This window comes from Macaca nemestrina, chromosome 11 (genome assembly GCF_043159975.1).
Source record: "Macaca nemestrina isolate mMacNem1 chromosome 11, mMacNem.hap1, whole genome shotgun sequence".
Taxonomy (NCBI): domain Eukaryota; kingdom Metazoa; phylum Chordata; class Mammalia; order Primates; family Cercopithecidae; genus Macaca; species Macaca nemestrina.
The window spans coordinates 20,281,328-20,308,696 of record NC_092135.1 but is presented as its reverse complement, the minus strand read 5'-3'; the positions used below and the strand labels follow the sequence as shown (position 1 = coordinate 20,308,696).

The 27,369-nt window shown below is 39.0% G+C and overlaps 1 protein-coding gene and 1 long non-coding RNA gene across 9 annotated transcripts in view; one reads left to right on the top strand and one right to left on the bottom strand.

The window, feature by feature from the left end:
- The window catches only part of LOC105492555 (RAB3 GTPase activating protein catalytic subunit 1), a 109,027-nt gene that overhangs the window by 62,117 nt on the left and 19,541 nt on the right, over positions 1 to 27,369 (bottom strand). For 5 of the 7 annotated variants that reach the window (XM_011759774.3, XM_011759773.3, XM_011759775.3 and 2 more), the window contains 2 exons: positions 12,336 to 12,468; positions 9,710 to 9,788 (listed from right to left, as the gene is read on the bottom strand). In XM_011759774.3, coding sequence (XP_011758076.2) covers positions 9,710 to 9,788; positions 12,336 to 12,468 — 212 coding nt within the window. Of the gene's footprint in view, positions 1 to 5,422; positions 5,459 to 7,222; positions 7,487 to 9,709; positions 9,789 to 12,335; positions 12,469 to 27,369 lie in introns of those variants that run through there. The other 2 variants (XM_011759778.3, XM_011759779.2) reach the window with 2 other exon arrangements.
- LOC139357087 (uncharacterized) lies at positions 5,493 to 12,506 on the top strand. Of its 2 annotated transcripts, none has more exons than XR_011609702.1 (3): positions 5,493 to 5,579; positions 9,558 to 9,684; positions 12,369 to 12,506. It is a non-coding gene; the product is annotated as an uncharacterized lncRNA (long non-coding RNA). The 2 variants fall into 2 exon arrangements; XR_011609703.1 differs by lacking the exon at positions 5,493 to 5,579 and adding an exon at positions 5,808 to 5,943.

Genomic DNA, 27,369 nt, shown 5'->3' with positions numbered 1-27,369 from the left:
ATTTCTACTATTTTTTCCCCTTGCATGGGTCACACTTTCCTGTTTCATTGTACATCTAGTAATTTGTGGTTGAAAACTGAAAAAAAATCACAAAAATGAGTCTTTCTTTCTTTTCTTTTTTTTTTTTTGAGATGGAGTCTCACACTGTTGCCCGTGCTGGTATGCAGTGGCACTATCTTGGCTCACTGCAACCTCTGTCTCCTGGGTTCAAGCAATTCTCCTGCCTCAACCTCCCAAGTAGCTGGGACTACAGGCGTGCACCACCACGTCCAGCTAATTTTTGTATTTTTAGTAGGGACAGGGTTTCACTATGTTGGCCAGGTTGGTCTTGAACTCCAGACCTCGTGACCCACCCGCCTCAGCCTCCCAAAGTACTGGGATTACAGGCATGAGCCACCGTACCCAGCCGAAAATGAATATTTCTTAAAAGCCATAATAATTATTCAACTACACAGTCTTCACAAGATTATTTGTGGATTGTTCCTTTGTGGTGACCAACAAAGCATGACTAACGCTAAAGGCCCAAAGACAACGCCCGACACAAAGGCAGAGCCATGGGGACAAAAATGTGTCCTCCCTTAAACCTAGCTGTGCTTTCAGTATATTGTTCAACTCTCAATGGAGCCTCTCCAGGCATCTACAGCTTTCACACTGTTACTTTCTGTATTAGTTCATATTGCTGCTGTAATAAATTATTACAAGTTTGGTGACTTAAAACAACAAAGATTGATCATCCTATAGTTCTGCAGGTCAGAAGTCTGAAACGGGTCTCACGAGGCTAAATTCAAGGTGGCAGCAAGGCTGTATCCCTTCGGGAGGCTCTAACGGAGAACCCATTCCAGTTTCTAGAGGCTTACCCTCATTACTTGGCTCATGGCCCTCTTCTTTCATCTTAAAAACCTACATCACTGGGACCAGTTCTTTTCATACTGCTATGACACTAACTCTCCTCTGTCTCCCTCTTCCACTTTTAAGAACTCCTGTGATTATACTGGGTCCACCCAGATAATCCAGGATAAATCTCCCTACCTTAAAGTCTATTGTTAAGCAATGTTAATACCATATGCTCCCTTAATTCCTTTTGCCACATAATTTATATTCACAGGTTCTAAGATTTAGGTCATGGACCATCTCTGGGGGCTAGCAGGGTTCGTTATCTTGCCTACCACACCTTCCTATTAAAATCTCTGCTCATGAATTTCCATTTGGACATAAATGTTTGCTACGGTTAAAGTCTGTGTCATTTCCAGGGCTATTTATATTATCATGAAGCATAATAATCAAGAGAAAAAATCTGTAATGATGGTTTCAGGAAACACCCACTAGAAGATATTTAAAGGAAAAAAAAGAAAAGTATTTAAAGGATAGGTATATTAGAAGGGTGAAACACATCCAGTAAAACACATCATTAAGATCAATTACATTGCCAAGAACATAAAATTTATCATGCCCATATATCTTTTAAAGTCCACCTTTATAAAACACCCTTAACAAAGTTAAATAGGCTTGGAGCTAATCTGGGAGGTGCTTGATATGAAAACTGAAGCCAGAAGATCTCAAAATAGATATAGATCAATAGTTCAACTTGAACTACCAAAATTGAGCATTGGACATAAATACCAAAAATCTATTTTCTAGAATTGATTTGAAAATATAAATTAATCATACATTATTTTAAAATCACTCTGACAGGGTCAATCTATACTAATTGTATATTTATGGTATAAATAAGTACAGATGCATATATTGCAAAATCATTTTCAAATTTTCACTGTCATTGCTTTAATTCTGGTTTAACTTTTTAAAATTCAAATTTAAATAAATGTATAGGTGAAAACTTCTGTGTCTGTTATTCTTCAGTATCTCTGAAGCATTACAAGTAATTTGTATCCTTGAAATTTTTGAGAAATGTATTTATTAGCAATTACAATAAAAATTATATGAATAAAACAGAAAGAGAACATTACGAAATCCTCTTAAGATGTCCGGTTCACATTAGTCTTAAAATACCCATATACCAAAGTCCTTCTCATTTCCCATTCCCAACCCTCTACTGCTATACCCAACCTTACCAAACTACCTACAAGTTTCAAAAGTTCATTTAAACATCATCACCTCTACTAATTCTGCCTCAAGTATCTTTTTACCTAACTTATTAGTTAACCTTATTCACCTGGCTTATTCTCACGTGTCTTTCAGGATTCAGGTGTACCTTGTCTAGAAACATTGTCCTGACTTAATCTGTCTGAATTACAGGTACCTCTTATGAGTTTCCATCAAACCTGTGTTCTGCCCTCTATGAGAGCATTTATCACAAAATGTTATTGTTGTCTAGTCCCTTATCTGTCTTTCTACTAATCCCAAAGATTACTAAGGCAGGAACCATGTTCTATCCTTGAAATTCCTGTATCTGGATCACAGTAAATGTTTAAAAATAATGTTTGCTGAATAAAAGAAAATGCACACACATTTAATATGCTTAATTTTTAAACAGTTCTCAAAAGCTTTGTTGTTGGCTTCCTAAACTTTAAGAAAGTTCAAGTAAGACAAAACTGAATGTGACTTCCAACCATATGGCAAACTAACATGACACAGGCCCCCCTTGCCCCAAAACACACAAAAACATACCTGATCAAATATGACAATGTTGTAAAAATACACAGCTGAATTTGAAAAAATAAAAAGGAGATTCCTGGGTAACAGAAACAAAGAGTATACTGAAAGGCAAAAGCGAGCGTAGAAGGTGACTGAAAAATACCAGGGGATGATAAGCTTTGGCTATAGGCCCCAACAGTTGGGCACTGGGAACTGGGATTTTACAGGGTAAGCCTTTTACTGTTAAAAGTCTGTTAGTTTGACCTATAAAACTGTTTGCAAAACTGACTATGCTGTGCTAGACTGGAGAGAACAAGAATGATGGAAGAAAAGTCTGTTTATGTCTGACAATACCATATATTTTAGCCTAGCAGTCATAATATGAATTATATAACTCTGAGATGATGAGGTACACCCAGACCAGGGAAAGTGGTCTCTGGCATGCATCCAGATTAGGCTATGTCCAAGAATGCCCCAGTCTCACAATAATAAATATAAATAAGTCTAGGCCCAGAAACTAGGCTTCCAGAAGCACAATATCACTCAGATATTATCCGTAACTGTGCCTCTGCTTATAAGGCCCTGGGACTTGGAAGCTGCATATCTTTCTGATGAAATTACCAATCTCTCTGCTATATAACCTAAACACAAAAGCTTCCTTATATATCCTTTAGATTTGGATTTACTGCATCAATCCAAATCACTACGGAGGTTGTAATGTTTTGAATGACCTCTCAGGGATATGGGTATACATGAGACAAGGTACTGGAACTGAGACTTCTGCTTAAATCCTGGACCCTAGAAGGAACTGCCACCTGAATAAAGTGAGAATGCCAGGCCCAGAAAGTTTCAAAGGCAAATTCTATCAGTTAAAAAAAAAATCAATTTTACACACTCTCTCAAAGAAAATAAAAGAGAACAAAATACTTTCTGACTTCACATTATGAGGCCAACATTACTGATTCCAAAACCAAAGCATGAGAAAACTAAAGACTAACATCCCTCATGAACATAAACACTGAAGTCCTCAACAAACTATTAGCATATCAAATACAGCAATATGCATACATATACATATACACACACACACACAGAGAGAGAGAGAGAAAGAGAGAGAAAGAAATACAAATTACACCACAAAGAAGTGGAGTTTATCTTGAGAATGCAAAGCTGGTTATATATACAAAAATCAATCAATGCAATCAACATATTAAAAATCTAAAGAAAATAAATCATATCAATTTAAACAGAAAAAGGATTTGACAAAATTCAACATCCATTCATAATAAAAACTCAGCAAAGCAGGAACAAAAGGGAACTTTCTCAATCTGATAAAGAGCATCTACAAAAAAATACACAGCTAACATCATACTTAATAGTAAAAGACTAAATGCTGTCCCTCTGAGATGAGGAGCTCTTATTCAATATTTTACTGGAAGCCCTGGCCAGTTTTAAAAAGAAAAAAAAAAAAACATGAACAGACGGCTTGATGGTATACAATTTTTAAAAAATACATATTTTAAAAAAAGAACTGAGATTAGAAAGGAAATAATACTATTCATATTCAGAGACAGTGATTATATACATAGAAAATCCCAAAGAAATGACAACTCCTAGAACTAGTAATTGTGTTTAGCAAGGTTACAGGATACAAGGTCAACCCCTCAAAATCAGCCATATCCCTACATACTAGAAACGAACAATTGGAAATGAAAAAAAATTTTTTTAATATCATTACAATAGCTCCTTTATTAAAAAGCAACAAGTAGAAACATATAACATTTACAGGATCTTCGTGCTGAAAACTGTAAGACACTGCTGAAAGAAATCAGGTAACATCTAAATATCAAAATGGATAAATTGGGATTAGGGGTTTTTCGAAAGAATACTACAGGCCACTGCTACCCCTTTTGCCAGCTAGGTAATGGATCTGCTACCACCATCCCCAGCATCCATAAACAGCTGCTTTCACCTTAAAATTTTGAATAATTCCAAAATAAAATAATTTTTTTAATAGGAGAAAGATTTGTGACCTAGAGCAAAAAGTCCTCAGATATGGCCAAAAACACAATCCATACAATTAAAAATTGATAAAACTGAACTTCATTCAATTTTAAAATTTTTGTTCTAGAAAAGACATCATAAGAGAAATTAAAAGATAAGTTACAGTCTTATCTGTTACAGATAAGCTTTTCATTTCTCTTAGCGATGTCTTTTCTAGAAAATTTTTGGAAATCACACATTATAAAAAAGATTTATATCCAAAGTACACAACGAACTCTTAAAACTTAACAGTAAGAAAACAATCCCCCAACTCCAAAAAAGAAAACAAATAACCCAATTAAAATATGTGCAAAAGACTTAGACACTGTAATATAGAGAAGATATAAATGGACAAACACACAAAAGATGTTCAAAATTAAAATTAGGATGAGATACCACTATGCACCTACTAGGAATGGCTAAAAACAAATACTGATAATACCAAGTGCTGGTAAGGATGTAGAAACTGGAATTTTCATACATTATTGATGGGAATGCAAAATGGTACAGCTACTCTAGAAATGTCTGCAGTTTCCTATAAACATACAGTTACCACATGACTTAGCAATCCTACTCTAGGTATCTACCCAAGTGAACTGAAAATGTGTTTTCACACAAAAATCTGTATACAAATATTTATAGTATAGCTCTATATAAAAATGCCAAAACCTAAAAACAATCCTAATAACCCTCAACAAATGAATGAGTAAACAGTGTGGTATATCCTTATAATAAAATACTACTCAGCAATAAAAAGGAACAAACTATTGATAAGTAGAATCACCTCAAAGAACTTCAAAGGCACCATGCTGAGTTTTAAAAGCCAGTCACCCATGGTTACATACAGTAGAATTCTATTTATATGACTCTCTCAAAAGGACAAAACTATAGTGACCAAGAAAGATCAGGGATTCCAAGGATTATGTGGGGAGTATGGTCAGGTACAGTGGCTCACGCCTATAATCCCAGCACTTTGGGAGGCTGAGGTGGGAGGATCACTTGAGGCCAGGAGTTTAAGAGCAGCCCAGGCAACATAACAAGACACTGTCTCTACAAAAAAATTAAAAACCAACTTAGCTGGGCATGGTGGTGTGCGCCTGTAGTCCTAGCTACTCAAAAGGCTGAGGCAGAAGGATCACTTGAGCCCAGGAGTTCAAGGCTACAGTACCCATGACTGCACCAATGCATTCCAGCCTGGGTGACAAAGCGAGACCTGTCTCTTAAAAAAAAAAAAAAAAGTGGGAAGGATGTGTCTATGCTTACTAAGAGACAAAAGGGACAATAGGGCTTTTTTTGGCAGCAGAGGTAAGGGGTGTTATAGAACTGTTGTATCTCCTGATGTTGGTACTAGTGAAAAACTATATAAAGTGCTGAAGTTCAGAGAACTGCTCACCTCCACAAAAAGTCCAATTTTACTATGTTAATTTTAAAAATATTTTAAAAAGTAAATGGAAAGGTTACAAAAACCACCCTACTAACAAGTTATTTATATTAATATATAGAAAGGTTTCATTACTTCATTTAATATTTAGACTATGGACTATGTAACAGTTTGAGGAAATACATATCAAAAAGCTGAAATCATGTTAATAGCATTTAGATTTTGATAAACATACTAGGTGCCATTATCTTATTTGATCCTCATAACTGCCTTGAAAGTGCATATTATTTATTATTCTTAGTTTACCAGTGTAGAAACAAACTACAAGAAATTAAGTAACTTGCCCAGAGTTGCAGAGATACTAAGTACCTGAGTTAGGAATTAAACCTAATTCATTATGTAGCCAAACAGTAAGTGTTCAATTAATGTTGAATGAATGAATGAATGAATGCATACAAAGCTCGTGCTCTGATACTATGGTGCCTTCTGATAAATTTAATCATATTAAATGTATATATTCATATTTTAAAAGGCCAGAATAGAATGTGGAAGGATTAAATTAAATTTAATATAATTATTACATCTTTTTTAGTTAATTGCTTAAGTGAACAAAAGGTCATACTAAAAGAGGAATATTTATGAAACACTATCCCGTTTACCTGCATTTACAAATAATTTTCTTTTTTTAAAGTGCTACACAGCCTATTTGCTATACGAAATGAAGAAAAACATAAACACAGATTAATATCATTTTCCCCTCCCTTAGAATTCTTTAATTTGAAAAAAATCAAAAGACCAACTGATACCAATGGAACAATTTCAAACCAGTATATAAACTTTCTTTAACCAGGTCTCCTTTCTTAAACATATACTCTTTACTAGGGCCATTTTGGTGGTAGCATGTTTTAAGACCACTCCATCCAAAATAAATAAAAGTTCACAGACACTTGGAATAATTGAAAAAGACACAAAAGACCTTTTAAATGTGATGCAAATAGTCCCCCTTATCTGTGGGAGGTCAGTTCCAAGACCCCTAGTGGATGCTTGAAACTGCAGATGATATTGAACCCTGTATGTACTGTTTTTTCTCTATGTATCTGTACCAATAGAACAGTTATGACAATATTTTGTAACAAAAGTTACATAAATGTGGTCTCTCTCTCTCTCTGTCTCTCTCAAGATATCTTATTTTACTATACTCACCCTTCTTGTGATCTGTCAATCTGATAACCAAGGTGACTACTAAGGGCCTAAGGGGCAGGTAGTGTATACATTGTAGATACACTGGACAAAGGCATGATTCACCTCCAGGACAGAACGGCCCAAGACTTCACCATACTACTCAGAACAGCATGCAATTTAAAACTTGTTGTTTTTGTCTGAAATGTTCCATTTAATATTTTCAGACTACACGTGACCACAGGTAACTGAAAGCACAGAAAGCAAAACTGCAGATAAGAGGGGGAAGACTACCTCTTACATTAATGTGTCACATTTATAGTTTAGACACAGTGAGTTTTGATTTTATCATATAACAGATCAATATCCAATATACTGAGTTTATTTCAATATTCAATAATATGTATTAACATTTCTATGATATTTAAATGTTCTTGTCATGCTTGTCATGAGACTACAGTTAAGCACTACCCTGGATTATGAAATATATTGTGCAGAAAACATGAACCAGCAGGGCTGTGACTGTGTATCCTTAAAAAAGCCTGCCTGTGGCCGGGCGCAGTGGCTCACGCCTGTAATCCCAGCACTTTGGGAGGCCGAGGCGGGTGGATCACGAGGTCAGGAGATCGAGACCATCCTGGCTAACACCGTGAAACCCCATCTCTACTAAAAATACAAAAAAATAGCTGGGCATGGTGGTAGGCACGTGTAGTCCCAGCTACTTGGGAGGCTGAGGGAGGAGAATGGCGTGATCCCGGGAGGCAGAGGTTGCAGTGAGCCGAGATCACGCCACTGTACTCCAGCCTGGGTGACACAGCAAGACTGCATCTCAAAAAAAAAAAAAAAAAAAGCCGGCCGGGCGCGGTGGCTCAAGCCTGTAATCCCAGCACTTTGGGAGACCGAGATGGGCGGATCACAAGGTCAGGAGATCAAGACCATCCTGGCTAACACGGTGAAACCCCGTCTCTACTAAAAAATACAAAAATCTAGCCGGGCGAGGTGGCGGGCGCCTGTAGTCCCAGCTACTCGGGAGGCTGAGGCAGGAGAATGGCGTAAACCTGGGAGGCGGAGCTTGCAGTGAGCTGAGATACGGCCACTGCACTCCAGCCTGGGAGACAGAGGGAGACTCCGACTCAAAAAAAAAAAAAAAAAAAAAAGCCTGCTTGCAGAAAGGAAATCCGTATACTGAAGGGAAATCTCTACTCCCATGTTTACTGCAGCAGTATTCACAATAACCAAGATATGGAATCAACCTAAGTACCCATCAACAGATGAATGAATAAAGAAAATGTGGTACATATACACAATGGAATATTATTTAGCCATAAAAAAGAATGAAATCCTGTCATTTACAACAACATAGAAGGAACTGAAAGACATTTAAGTGAAATAAGCCAGGCACAGAAAGACTAGTATTGCACATGTTTTCACTAATATGTGGGAGCTTAAAAAAAAAAATGAACTCACAGAGATAAGAGAATAGAATGATGTTAGTGTCTTATGGATAGTCATTTGAAGTGTGTAAACATGGGTTAGAAGTGGGAAACTGGGTAGAAGTTTTATAAGAAGATTTAAGATGGCCAGGGAGCTTAAAAAGGCTAGCTATGAGAGGTGATACAGAGTTGACATATCTCTAAGTAGAATTACCAGATGCTTAGAAGGGTAGTGGGGAGTGGGGCATAAAGAGGGGATGGTTAATGGGACAAAAATACAGTTGGATAGAAGTAAGACCTAGAGTTCAGTAGCAAAATAGGGCGCCTATAGTTAATAACAATTTGTTGTATATTTCAAGATAAATAAAAGAATGGAATTGGAACGTTTAATTGGGGAATCCATCACCTCAAGCATTTATCATTTCTTTTGAAGATGAATATGTACAACTATTACATATGTAAAACTATTATATATCCATAATAATTAAAAACAAAAAACAAAAAGAAAAAACAAACCAAAAAAATAAAAAATAAATAAAAGCCTGCTTGCAAGGTTAGCTCTTGGCCGACAGCTGGGAATTGGGATTTGGGTAGGGTTCTCACCATTTCCAGAACTGATTAAGCTGCTCACTAAGCCTAAGTTGTTTATGCAAACAATGTAATTTATGCTGAACACCTGCTTTCCTTCTGTGAGCCTGAAATTTTGGTATATACCAGTGAAAGGGTGCTTATATGACCAGCCCCCTAATTAAAAACCTGGGGTGCTGAGCCTCTAACACTGTCTCTGATAGATAATGTTTCATATACGTCGTCACAACTTGTTGCTGAGGGCACTGAGTACATCTTGCCTGACTCCATTAGGAAAGAACTCTTAAAAGCTTGTACTTCCTCTGGACTTTGCCTCATGTGCTTCCTTCCCTTTGCAGATTTTGCCCTGCATCCTGTCTCTGCAATAAATCAGCTGCAATTAAATGCTGAGTCTTCTGAGTCTCCTTACCAAATCGGTGAACTTGGGGACAGTGTTGAGGTCCCCCGCAACACGCATACTAAAAGGTATCTGAGTAAAATATATACCTACCATCTTACCAGGCAATGTGCTCTTGGAGGAAAGTCGTTATTCATACACAGCAAATCTTGCATAGATTGTGGAATAACATCTACAAAAACATTTGATAATGAAAAAGTTAGTATGTTCATGATCAGGCAGAGTTTTATAATATGCTTTGAGGAAACACGTGTCTTGCTAGACCATGCAGTTTTGATATTGCTTTAAGATTCATATCTAAAGATAGCTTGAGTACAGGGAGAGGGATTTCTCATTTTTTTTTCTTCAAACAAAAGTAGCCTATAAAAAAGACATATGCCACTCCCATGTTTAAAATATTGTTTTGCTTCTGAGTCATGACTCACACAATTCCTCACCCTTACCAGAAAGCTTTGTTTTATTTACTCTTCTTGGCCTTACCTTGCCTCTACTTTTATTCAACATTCTATTTAGAGATATGTCAACTCTGTATAACCTTCCATAGCAAGCCTTTTTAGGCCCCCTGTCCATCTTAAATGTTCTTGTAAAACTTCTACCTGGCTTCCCACTTCTAAACCATGTTTACACACTTAAATTACTATCCATGATACGGTACTAACATCAAAGATCATTATACTCATAAACACATGATAAATTCAATGCATAAAAAATAGTATCCATTCATAAAAACAATTTTTGTTATATAGCTATCATTGCTTAGCAAATGTATACTTTTTATTTTGCTAAAAGACTAAAGAGAATGCTAACGATTTGATGCTTTTCAGACCAAAAGCAATAGGCAACTCCAACAAAATAAATGATTAGTGCTCAAATCTCCTGACCTCTGATAATATAGTTTTAAATGCGTATCTGTAAAACTGAGCTAATGGTTTGGCTTGTAACTCCCACCATCAGTTATAGCCTCAATCAACCAAATTAAAAGAAAACTGCACTTTATATGTACACATGCAACGATGCCTTAACTAGCCTAAAATTCATTCACCTTTCGCTGGGCCCAGGGGTTCCAAGCCTGTAATCCCAGCACTTTGGAAGGCCGAGGCAGGATCACCTGAGGTCAGGAGTTCAAGACCAGCCTGGCCAACATAACAAAACCCTGTCTCTACTAAAAATACAAAAAAAAACTGGGTGTGGTGGTTGGTGCCTGTAATCTCAGCAACCTGGGAGGCTGAGGCAGGAGAACTGCTTGAACCTGGGAGGCGGAGGTTGCAGTGAGCCGAGACCGGAGGTTGCAGTGAGCCGAGATCGCGCCATTGCACTCCAGCCTGGACAACAAGAGCGAAACTCCGTCTCAAAAAAAAAAAAAAAAAGAAAAAAATCATTCGCCTTCATTGTACCACAGTCTCCTTCATCTGTTCATCTCAGACCTCTGATTCTAAGCCTCCTTTTACTACAGCAGTTTTTCCTTGATGTATGGTCTTCCCTTAAATTAACAGCACTTAAATTTTCGCTACTGAATAGTTTCTTCATTAATTGGCAGAATGTTGAACCTAAAAATTGCTGGCCATTATGAGACCTCCCACCAACTGCACACACTTCCCTCTTCATCTTAAAGTTCTCATATTCACATTCTGGCTTAATTATTTTATTTTGCTGTATAATTCCTTCCATATATGTATATATGGTTAGTGTTATCTGCCCTGGTTTATGAATCTGAATGCACATATTATCTAATTGTTTTGTTTCTAAGAAGAATATACATAATAGAAAAGGTGTCATAATTCTATTCCTACACAAGAAAAAGCACAGATTGTTTTCAGGTCTGAGCTTACAAATGACAATCTATTACGATCAGAAAAAATTTAACACATTCTACCTATTTATTTGCTTAGTGAATGAAGAAGGGTATTTGACTGGCAGCTCCAAAGTTCATGTTTATTCAGTATCTTGCTCACTCACTGTTATGCACTAGTTTATCTCAGGACAGAAGATTTGGATGATTTGACCTATTAACAATCATAGACACCATTTATTGAGTACCTGGCATGGGTCAGGTACTGAGATAGTTGCTTAGGTACAATTTCTCATTAAATCTGCACTTAGTAGATTTAATACTATCTTCAGGTAGTATTACTTCATTTTACAATTGAAATAACTCAAGCTTAGAAGGGTCAACTAACTAGCAAGTAGAAAAAATAAAATTTTAATCCACTTGTTTTGACTCCAAAATCTGGAGTCAATCCAAAATACTACCCTCTAATCAACAGATTTTCCTTTATTTGTAATCCTTCAAAGCCAAAGTTACTTGCTTAATTCTCCTTCTCTAATTTCCCAATTAACAGTGATCTTTTCTCCTCTGAATTCCAACAGAACTTTATCTGTACTTCAGGATGCACTTATCACTTTTTACCTATTACTGTTACTTACTTATGTATCTTATCTTCCCTACTGGAATGTAAGTTTCATTTAAGTTTGGGTTCTACAGGGCTTGGAAAAGTACCTGGTACATGTTAGGTACTCAATAAATATGAGCTGATTTAATTAATTAAAAAATGAATGACACTGTAATTCATCCTCTACCTCAGATGTGGTGAAACAACTTTGCCTATGTAAAACAGTTCCAGAGGAACTGACACTACAGAAGAAAACTAAATTCGTCATTCAAAATTACAGCCAATCTTAAAAATCAGAAGTTAATTATTATTATACAGAAATAACTTACCCTCTAATAACTCATCCTTTCCTTCTTTATCAGTGGACTCTTGTACAAGATAATGATGAGTGACTGAGAACTTGAAGTCAGCAAAGAAAATTTCATCTGATTTCTCTTCCCATGTGCCAGAAGTAAATATACCCTACATGTAACAATAAAATGGAAAAATATTTACCTTAATGAACAGCTATCATTATACTTACTAACGACAGGGATATTTTCCCCTTTTTCTGCCCTATAAATATCCTCCATACAAAGAAAAAAGAAAAACATAAAAGTGAATACAACCAAGAGAAAATTATTTTATTTTATTTTATTTATTTTTTTTTTTGAGACGGAGTCTCGCTCTGTCGCCCAGGCTGGGGTGCAGTGGCCGGATCTCAGCTCACTGCAAGCTCCGCCTCCCGGGTTCACGCCATTCTCCTGCCTCAGCCTCCCGAGTAGCTGGGACTACAGGCGCCCGCCACCTCGCCCGGCTAGTTTTTTGTATTTTTTAGTAGAGACGGGGTTTCACCGTGTTAGCCAGGATGGTCTCGATCTCCTGACCTCGTGATCCGCCCGTCTCGGCCTCCCAAAGTGCTGGGATTACAGGCGTGAGCCACCGCGCCCGGCCGAGAAAATTATTTTATAAATGATTTATCACAGTGTTCCTTTAAAAAGAAATTTCTCCTAGAATATTAACTATCAAGTGACTTACAAAGATCAATATTTTTTTCAAGGATGTCTCTATATAAAATCATGAATACATCACTATATATTAATAATACAGCATATAGCATTATTTGACACCAGAAACTGCTTCATAAAGAAGCAGTCTGCACAATCAATTTAATGGCATGACACCTGTAGCACTTATTTCACAGATTCCTGCTTCTTTATCAAGCTTTGGCATTCAAGTCTTTCCATTTGAACAGCAACTTCTTGAATGGAAAGCATATATTAACTAAGAGTTCCAAAGAATTCCTTAGTTATACATAACCCTAACCATAAAAAAGGATTTTTCCCACAGGGCTTCTAATCTCCCATAGTTACTTTTTCCAATGGAGAGGTAAACAGTCATTACAGCATAGCACCACTACGAGGCAGGAAATACCAACCAAGCAACTAGCTAAGCACAGATAGCCCCAAACTAGACTGAAAATATATAAGCAACAAATCTGTGAGTTACTATTTTTAAAATGTTTTCATGGCCATCCCTAGTGTAAACACCTGAATGTTTTATATATATTCCTGGAAAGATATTTAAAATTCTAAATTAAATGAAATCCTATTTTAAGTGTCCTAAGTATATATTACTACATAAGTACATCAAATATCAATCTTTTCATTAGGATTTGAATTGTCATGTATGATATACATCCAAAATCATAATTTTTTTTATTATGCTTTAAGTTCTAGGATACACGTGCAGAACATGCAAGTTTGTTACATAGGTATACACGTGCCATAGCGGTTTGCTGCACCCATCAACCCGTCATCTACATTAGGTATTTCTCCTAATGCTATCCCTCCCCTGGCCCTTTCCTCCCCCAACAGGTCCCAGTGTGTGACGTTCCCCTCCCTATGTCACGTGTTCTCATTGTTCAACTCCCACTTATGAGTGAGAACATGCAGCGTTTGGTTTTCTGTTCCTGTGTTAGTTTGCTGAGAATGATGGTTTCCAGCTTCATCCATGTCCCTGCAAAGGACATGAACTCATCCTTTTTATGGCTGCATAGTATTCCATGGTATATATGTACCACATTTTCTTAATCCAGTCTATCATTGATGGACATTTGGGTTGGTTCCAAGTCTATGCTATTGTGAACAGTGCTGCAATAAACATACGTGTGCCTGTGTCTTTATAGTATAATTATTTATAATCCTTTGGGTATAGACCTAGTAATGGGATTGCTTGGTCAAGGAAATAAGAGAGGACACAAACAAATGGAAAAACATTCCATGCTCATGGATGAGAAGAATCAATACTATGAAAATGGCCACACTGCCCAAAGTAATTTATAGATTCAATGCTATCCCCATCAAACTACCATTGGCTTTCTTCACAGAATTAGAAAAAACTAAATGTCATATGGAACCAAAAAAGCCCTCATATAGCCAAGACAATCCTAAGCAAAAAGAACAAAGCTGGAGGTGTTGGGAGACCCCCTGAAGCTATTGCTATGGAATAAAAGATGAAATGCTCCTGATTATTGTAAATACAAAATTGCATGCAGGATTGTGTAAAGACAATGCCAGCCTGGACTGCCAGAATGAGCCAACAGCACGTGATGTTCTTCCCCTGCAGAGAGCCTACGAATGGACGTGCAGTCAGGGACATTTCACATCACCAAGATTCCTATCCCAGAAAAGCAGATGTTCATAGCTCTGGGAATAGAATGCGACCCTTGTGGAGAGTCTATAAACGGACGCTTGAGGAGCGCCTGTCCATATGGATAAGACAGGGCTATAAACGCCCTCACCTTGCCATGGATCTTCTAGGCCTCTTTAGGGTTAAGGCATACTCCCTTCTGAGAATTTCTGGTCTAACCGGTTGTCTAGCTTCATGTCCTGTTTCTATGGATTGTTTGTAACCAGCTTTTGCTGCAACTATTACTGCTGAATAATATCTTGCTAATCACAGGTTATGGAAAGACTGTGTTTCTGTTTGAAGGCTCTGTTAGAAATTACTGATGCACACACTATATTGTAAATTCTTATCTCTGTATATTGTACTTCTGCATACAGATGTTATGTTAAAGAATTACTTCATCCCCATGTGACCATCTCACCTCATAATCAAATGACCCTAAATCCCTCACTAACCTACCCTCCCCTCACTAAAATTAATAATAAATGCTGGTATATCCAGTGCATTGTTGGCACCACGGGACCAGAAGGCAGTGACCCCCCTGGACCCAGCTTTCACTATCTTGTGTGTGTCTATTATTTCTTGACCTGCTGATCTGCCTGGGAACAAAGAAAGAGCCCTGTTCCATTGCAGGATGCAGGCCAGATCCCACAATATGGAGGCATCACACTACCTGACTTCAAACTATACTACAAAGCTACAGTAATCAAAACAGCATGGTACTGGTACCAAAACAGAAATATAGACCAAGGGAACAGAACAGAGGCCTCAGAAATAACAAGACACATTTACAACCATCTGATCTTTGATAAACCTGACAAAAACAAGCAATGGGGAAAGGATTCCCTTTTAATAAATGGTATTGGGAAAACTGGCTATCCATATGCAGAAAACTGAAAGTGGACCCCTTCCTTATACCTCATACAAAAATTAATTCAAGATGGATTAAAGACTTAAACGTAAGACCTAAAGCCATAGAAACCCTAGAAGAAAACCTAGGCAATACCACTTAGGACATAGGCATGGGCAAAGACTTCATGATTAAAACACCAAAAGCAATGGTAACAAATGGGATCTAATTACTAAAGAGCTTCTGCACAGCAAAAGAAACTATCATCAGAGTGAACAGGCAACCTACAGAATGGGAGAAAATTTTTGCAATCTATCCATCTGACAAAGGGCTAATGGATCCAGAATCTACAAATAAACAAATTTACTAGAAAAAAACAACCCCATCAAAAAGTGGGCGGAGAATTTATTTTTTTCTTTTTTTTGAGACCAAGTCTCGCTCTGTCACCCAGGCTGGAGTGCAGTGGTGTGATCTCGGTTCACTGCAACCTCCGCCTCCTAGGTTTAAGCGATTCTCCTGCATCAGTCTCCCGTGTTGCTGGGATTGCAGGTATGCACCACCATGCCTGGCTAATTTTTGTATTTTTAGTAGAGACCAGGTTTCACTATGTTGGCCAGGCTGGTCTTGAACTCTTGACCTCAAGTTATCTGCCCACCTCAGCCTCCCAAAGTGGTGGGATTACAGGCATGAGCCACCACATCTGGCCAAAAATCATAATTTTTATGTGTGGGGTGGGTTTCTTTACCATGAGGTTGACCTGTGTTAAATCAAGGCATCAATGGCCTATACAAAAGGCTCAAGAGCCAATAAGTAATATGATAATGTACATAAGAGTTTGTTACGCTAGAAGAAATGTCCAATATAAAGCAGTGATAGCTAAAACGAGGTAAAAGAAAGTCCAGAAAAGGAGAGAGAAATTCCTTTTTCAAGTTTGCAGTAAATCTAAAATACTCTTTTTAAATGATACAGTGATACTGTCTGACCCTAATTCTGGATTCTGGTACTATTGTCAACCTTACTGACATCTATCTAGAGGAAGATTTGATTGTATTCAATAAGCGACAAGGCAACCAAGTTCTGTCTCCAAAACAGACTCAACTGATAAACAACACTCTAACATCCCATATTCAATTCCATCAGGATATAGTCATTTGATACCAAATTCCAGTATGGTGAATTTTTTAATCATCATGTTCAGCAAAAAAGTTAGATATGAAGAGTGATACTGTATGAGTCTAGCTATAAAAAGCTTAAGAGCAGGAAAAACTAAAATATACAGTGAAAGAAGTCAAAACTGCGATTACCTCTGGGATTGAAAAACAAGCAATCTTTCTGGGATAATGAAAATGTTCTATATTTTTATATGAATGGTGGTAACATGGGTATATACATTTGTTAAAACAATTATATACATGAGCTCTGTAAACTTTGCTGTGTATAAATCATAACCCAACAAATTTAAAAAATCAATAAAATATCCCTTAAAAATGAGATAAAGAAGTGGAAAAATAACTTCTGAGGAAAATGTGAGTGTTGGTGAGAAGAAGATGCTCTTTTTCCAAAAGAAAAGACAGTAATGGCAATTATGTAACAACGGCATGCTACTAATCATAATTTGGCACCAACAATCCTTTCCACTTATCTTTCTACCTACTCAATAAACATTAGGTAACTAAGATAGAGTCTAAGTCATAACTTTGGAGGGCCAAAGACCTCAGTAAGATAAAGATCACTGCCTTAGTTAACCCCTTCACAATATGTTTCCTGGACTGTTTTAATAGCCTTCCATCCTTCTACGTCGTTAACTTCCTAAAATACAAATATGCTATTTTTCCTCCTCCACTTAAATTATTCAACAACTTTCCATAATCAATAATAGTGACCTCTATCAGTAAAAATCTAATTATACACCTCCATATATTTATTTCCAATTATGTATTATAGTATTACACATATTGTATAAAAACAAAAAAACTGACATTAAAAGGATATAAAAATGTAACATAATTAGAAGTTATAATACACAAATATTTCAACATGAGCACATTGGTGGAAATACAAAGCTTACAGATCTGACCCTATTCCTTTCCAGTTTTACCCCCACATCAACCTTCCATCTTCCTTGTGTTACAACTATGCCTAACAACTTGTTTTTCCCCAGAGGCATGCTTTCTTCATAAACCTGTGCGTAGGCTATTCCTATTGCTCTTCTCTGCTTCATTCTTTTAGTATACTTTTAGCTCATTCTTCAAAACTCAACCTAAATATTAATTCCTATTGAAAATGTGCCTTTGATTATTTTCAAGCAGTTAGTGATTATTTCTTAGCATCTTGTTCAAATACAAGAACAATACCTTATTCTAATTGCTTATTTATACGTCTATTTCTCCACTAGATTGTGAAAAGCAAAGACTATTGTTCTACTCATATTTGCAGCCCAGTACTTAACAGTACTTACATGCTTAATATGTATTTAGGGAATTACCTTTGTTCAGTATTAATAATAACCCCTACAACTTCCAAAGGTACTAGAAAATATTTCCTAACCAGTATGTTATCCAGTAACGTACTGGATATCCATATATTTGAGTAATATATACACTGTGATCTAACAAGTTGAAATAGCATACAACCCCATCATGTCTTGAACTGCTGCAACAACTAGATATCCACATGCAAAAGAACAAAGTTGGATCTTTGTCTTACTCTAGACTTCAAAATTAACTAAAAATGGATTGCAGATCTAAATGTAAGAGCTAAAACTATAGATACCATCAAGAAAGTAAAAGGATGACTCACAATGATACATGCTGCAACATAGAGAATGGGAGAAAATATCTGCAAATTATGTACCCCATAGGGACTTGTATCCAGAATATATAAAGAACTCTTACAATTGGATAAGGAGAAGACAACCCAATTTTATTACTATTTTTATTTTCTGAGGCGTTTCACTCTTGTTGCCCAGGTTGGAGTGCAATGGAGTGATCTTGGCTCATTGCAATCTCTGCCTCCCGGGTTCAAGTGATTCTCCTGCCTCAGCCTCCCAAGTAGCTGGGATTACAGGCATGCACCACGACATTTGGCTGTTTTATTTTTAGTAGAGACAGGGTTTCACCATGTTGGTCGGGCTAGCCGCAAACTCCTGACCTCAGATGATCCACCGCCTTGGCCTCCCAAAGTGCTGGGATTACAGGAATGAGCCACTGCACCTGGCCGACAACCAAAATTTAAAATGGGCAAAGGACCTGAAAAGACATTTCTCTAAAAAAGGTATACAGGGGCCGGGCGCGGTGGCTCAAGCCTGTAATCCCAGCACTTTGGGAGGCCGAGACGGGCGGATCACGAGGTCAGGAGATCGAGACCATCCTGGGTAACACAGTGAAACCCCGTCTCTACTAAAAATACAAAAAAACTTAGCGGGGCGAGGTGGCAGGCGCCTGTAGTCCCAGCTACTCGGGAGGCTGAGGCAGGAGAATGGCGTGAACCCAGGAGGCAGAGCTTGCAGTGAGCTGAGATCCGGCCACTGCACTCCAGCCTGGGTGACAGAGCGAGACTCCGTCTCAAAAAAAAAAAAAAAAAAAAAAAAAAGGTATACAAACAGCCAATAAAAACATCAAAAGATGTTCAAACATCATCAGCCATTAGGGAAATGCAAATCAAAACCACAATGAGATACTACTTCATATCTACTAGGATGGCTATAATTAAAACAAAAACAAGAACAAAAACAAAAAATAGTGTTGGACACAGTGGCTGACACCTATAATGCCAGCACTTTGAGAGGCTGAGGCAGGAGGACTGCTTGAGGCCAAGAGTTTAAGACCAGCCTGAGAAACAATGAGACCCCATCCCTAACCGAAAAAAAAATTTTTTTTGAGTGTGTTGGTACATGCCTATAGTCCTACCTACTTGGAAGGCTGAGGCAGGAGGATCACTTGAGACCCAGGAGTTTGAGATTACAGTGAACTATGATTGTGGCACTGCAATCCAGCCTGGGCAATAGAGCAAGACCTTGCCTCTAAAAAATAAAGATAAAAATAAAAATTTTTCTCAGGAGTCCTATACATGGCTGGTAGAAATGTAAAATCAAAGAGCCACTCTGGAAAACAGTCTGGCAGGTCCTCAAAAGGTTAAAAATAAACTTAAGATCCAGAAACTCTACTCCTAGATATACAGCCAAAAGAAATAAAAACATACGTCCACCCAAAAACTTAATGCTATAAATGCTCACAGCATTACTCACAGTAACCAAAAGGTGGAAACAACTCAAATTCCCACCAATAGGCAAAGATAAATGTGGTATATCCCTAAAATGAAATATTATTCAGCAATGAAAACAATCAGCCCTCCATATCTGCAGATTCCATATCCCTAGATTCAACCAACTATGGGCTGAAAATATTCAGAAAAAAACCCATCAATACAACAATTTAAAATAATATATATGTATTTTTAAAAATACTTATACAGCATTTACATTGTATTAGGTATTATACGTAATCCAGAGAGGATTTAATGTGTGGGATAATGTGTGTAGGCCATCTGCTAATATGCCATTTTATATAAGGGACTTGAGCATCCAGGAATTTTGGTATCCACAACAGGGATAGGGGAATGGTGTCTTGGAACCAGTCCCCCCAAGGATACCAAGGGATGACTACACTGATAAATGGCACAATATGACAAACCTGGAAAACATTATGTCAGGTGAAAGAAGCCAGTTACAAAAGTGTACATATTGGCCAGGCACGGTGGCTCACGCCTGTAATTCCAGCACTTTGGGAGGCCGAGGCGGGTGGATCACCTGAGGTCAGGTGATCATGACAATTTGAGATTAATAAATAGTTTCTAACCATTGAACAAAAACAACCCAGTCATCTAGATACATTCCACTCCATACAGGTGGCCTGGCTGGCCTTCAGCCGGATCAAGATCATCCCACTAAAAGCACAAAAGCACAGAAAGGAATGATATCAAGGCTCAGTCCAGAAGCCCTTTTGTATGCAACTTTTGACTTTCGTTCCACAAGGGAAATTCAGAAACAAAGGGGAACTTGAGATAGTCCTTCTTCAGTTACCAAGAACCACAATTCATCCAGACAACATTCAACTACCTAAGAACTGTCATAGGAAGAGATCCTGAGCAAAGGGGACACAGCCAACTGTTAAGTGAAAAACCAGACCAAATATAAGAAGAAATCCTCAGGGAAAAGAATCAGCCAGGTATTGATTCACGTAGGCATGAGGTACATTGGTTAACACAAATAAGCCTTCTTTAAAGGAAACAAGTACCCTTTAGCATCATCTCAGGCACTCAGATCTAATAGGCACTTGGGCCTACCTTAGCAGTCAAAATTTATACTCCTTTCTGAGCCAGCCTGGCTTCATTTTAAGCCTGTGTATTTTATTTCCTGATCTGACCTTCTCCTCTGTATATATGATCTTCTCATCTGCTCATAAATATGTATCACATTTACGTATATCCACCAAGGATTTTAATTACTCCAATTGCATATACTTGAAGTTCATTATAAGTATTTTTTTTAAGTAAAAGCAGACTGTACAAATTAATTTCCTGCTCTTCAGGATAGGATACTCACATCTCTAAGTACCTACTAAGCCAGATAATTCATGTATGTGTGTGCCTGTGCATACATAAAATCTTTTAACACTGAAATTAAACTTACATGAGGTTAAGGATTAACCTCATTCTATGGATGAGAAAAGGTTAAGAGACTGAAAAACCTGTCCCAGGTTACCAAACTATTAAGTGGTAAACTGATTTGTCGTATCATTTACCAATAGCGTAAGTGGACGTGATTAAGGACATAACTAAGGACATGATTGGATAAATGCCAGATGAGTAAGCCATCAGTAGATTTGTGAAGAAAATTGGATCCCTGTTAGCCTTTAGGTAAGGTAAAACTGATAAGAACAGATGAGGATTTGGGGCAGGAAATTGAACTGCGAATTTAGGAAACAACCCAGCTCAGCTAAAGTTCCCTATCGGGGAGTAGAGAAAAAAGGTGGAGAAATTAGGGACCTGACCATGGAAGCCTATGAATATCAGTCCTAGTTCAGACTACCCTGTAGGCAATGGAAAGCCATTGAAGGCTTCTGTGAAGGATCATAATATAATGACAGCATTAGTTCAGGAGAAGTCATCTGAACACACTGGAAGGAGAAAAACAAATGAGAAAGAGAAGGTAAGGAAGGGGAAAGCATGGAGAAGTAATAAAGACAATCAGAAAGTAGTATAGAGGCCAGGTGTGGTGACTTAGGCCTGTAATTGCAGCACTTTGGGAGGCCAAGATGGGAGGATCACTGGAGCCCAGGAGTTCAAGACCATCCTGGACAACACAGTGAAACCACATTTCTGGCTGGGCACAGTGGCTCACGCCTGAAATCCCAGCACTGTGGGAGGCTGAGGCGGGCGGATCACAAGATCAAGAAATCGATACCATTCTGGCCAACATGGTGAAACCCCGTCTCTACTAAAAAATTTTTAAAAAATTAGCCAGGCGTGGTGGCGCGTGCCTGTAATCCCAGCTACTCAGGAGGCTGAGGCAGGAGAATTGCTTGAACCTGGGACGTAGAGGTTGCAGTGAGCCAAGATCGTGCCACTGCACTCCAGCCTGGGCGACAGAGCGAGACTCCATCTTTAAAAAAAAAAAGAAACCACATTTCTACAAAAAATAAAAAAATTAGTGAGGTGTGTTGGCATATGCCTGTGGTCCCAGCTACTCTAGAGGCTGAGGCAGAGGATCACTTGATCCCAGGAGGTCAAGGCTGCACTCCAGCCTGGGCAACACAGCAACACTGTGTCTCAAGAAAAGAAAAGAAGAGGGAGAGGGAGAGGAAGGAGGGGAGGGGAGAAGGGAAGTAAGTAAAAATGAATCCTGGGGCCGGGCGCAGTGGCTCATGCCTGTAATCCCAGCACTTTAGGAGGCTGAGGCGGGTAGATCAGGAGGTCAGGAGATCGAGACATCCTGGCTAACATGGTGAAACCCTGTCTCTATTTAAAATACAAAAAATTAGCTGGGCGTGGTGGCACATGCCTGTAGTACCAGCTACTCGGGAGGCTGAGGCAGGAGAATCACTTGAACCCAGGAGGCAGAGGTTGCAGTGAGCCGAGATTGTGCCACTGCACTCCAGCCTGGCAACAGAATGAGACCCCGTCTCAAAAAAAAAAAAAAAAAAATTCTGTTACAGAAATATTCATACAAACATGCAAGAGTAGTATTCACAAGGAGAAGGAGATTGGTGGGCTCAAATGAAAATGTCTACAGAGACTGACACTCCGTGACCACACGATGAAATAAAAAAAGTTTTTTGATCCTATGAATCCCACGAATTTTAGTTCCTCACTCTCAAATGAGTAGCTAGAGATCATCAGATATTTGAGGAAAACCCCCATATGAAGGAAACAGTAACCCCCAATAAGAAAAAGACAAATATGCAAGAGTATGTAGAACAATGCTTACCACCACAGTACCTTAACTGCAAAAACTGGAAAGTAAATATTCTTCAATAGGAATATGTATAAACCCATCATGATAATCATACAACAGACTACAATGCAAGCGTTAAAGTAACAAGAGATGTTTATGTCCTATCTTGCAAACACGCCAAGATACAGTTTTAAAAAAGAAGATAACTGTAATAAAAAGTGATTGATCTTTTTTTCAAGGTATAATGTATGCACATGGAACTGTTAAAAGTTGTTCTGAAAAGTAGATGGAGAAGTGAAGAGGAGGGGACTATCACTTTTTTATACATATGCATCATTTGGTGTGGTTACATTATTTTTATAATTAAAGGTCTCTAAAATTTTTTAATGAAAGAATTTGCTACTCAAAAAGTAGAAAATAACAAGGGAAACAATGGGAACTGGTTCCATAGGACAGTCTTCTAGGCCCCTAGACAGATGCCTTGCCCTAAAATATTTCCCCATATAATTTTAAAGTGTTGACTTAACTTTTCTTACATTTTTCTGAAATTCCAGAAGCATTTTTTTTTAACGTTAAAAACCTGAGGACTAAATGATGCAAAGTGTGGAGTCCTGATTAGTAAGCAACAAGGAAGGGTTCCCAGGCGGGGGAGAAAAATTTTTCCAAGAGACAACTAATCACAAACAACCTGCTGGCACAACATTCTGTTCCCAAATACCTCACCCGTACATGGCTCCTTTGTCATGACCCTACAAAACTTCCCTCCACGGCCGGGCGCGGTGGCTCACGCCTGTAATCCTAGCAGTTTGGGGGGCTGAGGCGGGCGGATCACTAGGTCAGGAGATCGAGACCATCCTGGCAAACATGGTGAAACCCCATCTCTACTAAAAATACAAATATTAGCCAGGCGTGGTGGCAGGCACCTGTACTCCCAGCTACTCGGGAGGCTGAGGCAGGAGAATGGCATGAACCTGGGGGGGGGGGCGGAGCTTGCAGTGAGTGGACATCACGCCACTGCACTCCAGCCTGGGCGACAAAGCAAGACTCTGTCTCACAAAAACAAAACAAAAACAAAAACAAAAACAAAACAAAAACTTCCCTCCAGCTCCTGCCCCTTAGTAGACAGCCCCTTCTCTGCTGTGCTGCCAGTATCATATCTTCATACTTTCTCTAATACATACTTCCTCTAAATATATCTACGTACTTTCTCTAAATCTGCCTGTCTTTACCTACAACTGTCTTGGTAAATCCTTTACTGTCCAAGACACTGGCCCCAGCCAGTGGCACCTGCAACATTTTGGTGGCCCTTCTGGGGAGTGCTTGGGGACTGCTTGGGGAGCTCTCTCTTACTGTCTGCATTTCCTCTCCTCCAACTCCAGTATCTTGATGGACAGTGCCCAAGCCTGGAGACAACTGAAGGTTCCTGGCCAGGGCCAGTAAAAAGATGTCTGACTCGCTACCCAATCGGGTAAGAATTCAAAGTTTGCTTTCCTTTTTAGTCTTCTGGCAGACAAAGTCTAGTATTCCTCCGGCAATGAACGACAGGTGGCCAGGGCCACTCCCCGGTGTAGCCTGAAGGCTAGGGCCTGAACAGATTTGGCTGCCTTACCCAGAAAGGATAGGAGAGAGCCTGTCCTTTCTGGTCAAAAGTCCCCAAACCCTAAGTTCGGCATAACTGGCGGCAGAAGCTCGACCAGGGCTAACCTATAAACATTTGGCGGAACTCAGATATCCTCTTTCTCACTCTCCCACATAAGGCAGCCAATCCTCCTGCTCTAGACATCTTAAGCCAGGTAATCCCAAACAGCACCAGGACAGTGAGTCTTCTCTCAACCCTTTCCCCTCCTACCTGGATTGAGCACCCAGCGCAATTTGTACCTAGACTAACCTGGGGTCTCTCACCTAGTGTTCATCCAGTGTAAGGCCCTAGTGCCAGGAGATCCTTGCCAGTAGGTGGAATGCCCCTTTGGAAAGTGCACCGAGAAGTCCCTCAGCAATGTGAGTGGATCCCTTATCCCTTGGTGGGATGCCCTGGGAGAAACTGCAGTTTGCATCCCCAGCAGACATTTTTTACAGTCCCATCATGGGACAAAGCCCCTCAGTTCCCTCACACTCACCCCTGTACTATATTTTAAAGCACTGGGATAAATTTAACCCTCAGACTCTCAAAAAGAAATGTCTAATTTTCTTTTAGCATGACTGCTATGCAAGAAATTCTCAAATTAACCTCCTCAGTCTTTTATAACTGAGAGTAGAATGAGGAGGACAGGGCTAAAGAGAAAGAAAAACACAGGAACACGAGTCAGGCTCAATTGCTGGCTGCTTTATAAGCCCCCAGCCTCCTCTAGGTTTCCCTAAGGACACTCCTCCAGGTAACTGCCACCGGTGCAGAAGGCCAGGCCACTAGAAGGCAAACTGCCCCAATGAGATACATGGGAAAGAACCCTGTACAGTTTGTCCCTCTGTCACATGCTCAGTCATTAAAAACAGAACTGCCTGAGGGCCAAAGGGCCCCCAGGACAATCCCAAACACTTATGGCCTTGAGCTGAGGGGTCTCTCTGCCCTACCTGGCTTCCAAATCAGACATTGGCATCAACAAAACAAAGCCAAGGGTAACTCTGTAGGATGCAAATGAAATTATAAATTTCCCTTTTGGGTTCAAGAGCTGCCTACTCTGTACTAATCTCCTTTCCTGAGCAACATTCCTCCAAATTCTGTTGGGTAATGGGGGCAAATGCACTCCCTCTCTCCATCCAAAAGAAAAAAATCACACCCCTTTATATTACTTGAGGGACCAATTACCATTCTCCCACCAGTCTTGGGTAATGTCTAAATATTCCACATCCCTTTGGGGCAAAAATATACTTTCCAAGATGGGTGTCTGCTTAATATTTACCCAATCTCTGAATTAATCTTTCCCTCTAATAGCCCTATTTCTCCCAGGAAAGCTACCTAAATCTTTAACCAATAACTTCAACCTAGATAGTCCTACCCCTGGGCTTAAAGATAGCCCACACTTACTCAGACAGACCCTAGCAGGAAACCTAACTGGGCAATCTCTTGAAAGGGGATAACTTCTACAGTATGTAGACAACTTCCCTATCTGCTCCCCTTCACAGGCTCACACAGCAATAGGTAATACAAACCATAACTCACTAACAGAAGAAAAATAATTTATGCCTAATTAAAGGTTATAATGGTAAAGAGGTATTGTTGGTAAGGAAGGTTATAAAAAAGTATTTTATATGAGAAAGAATCTTGTATGGTAATTTCTTGTCTTAAAGTAAAATAACTGGTTGTTTAAAAATAAGGGATGTTCAGGACAAGTCAAAAAAAGTCCAAGCATATAATAGATGGTCTACGTAAGTCACAAGAAAATCGTGACAGGAAATTTATAAAAAGAATATTGTATGTAATTAAAGCATAATAGTCTCTCTAAAATTCGTTCCCTATGTTGCATCTAATTAAATTCAAACACTTTTTCATCAAGTTTGACTTCCAGGTTACCCAAATGGGCTTCCAATAAGGACAAAAAGACACATTGCAAAAGGTTTTTTCCCTTTTTGATACCTGGCTTAAAAAACAAAACTTTCTCTTCTAGAATTCTACAGTTTCACCTACAAATGACACTGCAAATGGGATATCAGTCTCTCCCCAAAGATGCCTGCTACCTTTATGAATCTTCCCTGGATTCAGTTGAATGCTAGTTATGTCTTAACGTGCTCCCCTTCTCTGATAAGCCCTGCCTCCAACAAGATCCAATATCTGGCTGAGCACCGTGGCTCATGCCTATAATCCCAGCACTTTGGGAGGCTGAGGTAGGAGGATCACTTGAGGTCAGGAGTTTGAGACTAGCCTGGTCAACATGGTGAAACCCCATCTCTACTAATACAAAAAAGTAGCCAGGCATGGTGATGTGCACCTGTGGTCACAGCTACTTGGGAGGCTGAAGCATGAGAACTGCTTGAACCCTAGAGGTGGAGGTTGCAATGGGCCAAGATCATGCTACCAGATTTCAGCCTGGGCGATAAAGCGAGACTCATCTAAAAAAAAAAAAAAGAAAGAAAGAAAAAAAGATCCAATGCAATATCCTAAGTCCCACAATCCAGGACAATGACCCATAGAGTCTCCTGACAGACCAACAGCCATCGGCAGGGCCAGTGCCATACCCACGGTTAGCAGGATGCGGTTGGGAGATGAGACCTCCACCCCCAATGTCAGAGACTTGTCATTGTTGTTCTGCTGGGGGGGAATGTGGAATCCTGATAGGTAAGCAACAATAAGGAAGGTGAGCACGTAGCCCCAGGAACATAACCTCATCCTGCACTTAGCCCCCTCCAGCCCCTTCCTCTTTACAGACAGCCCCTTCTCTGCTGTGCTGCACCTTGC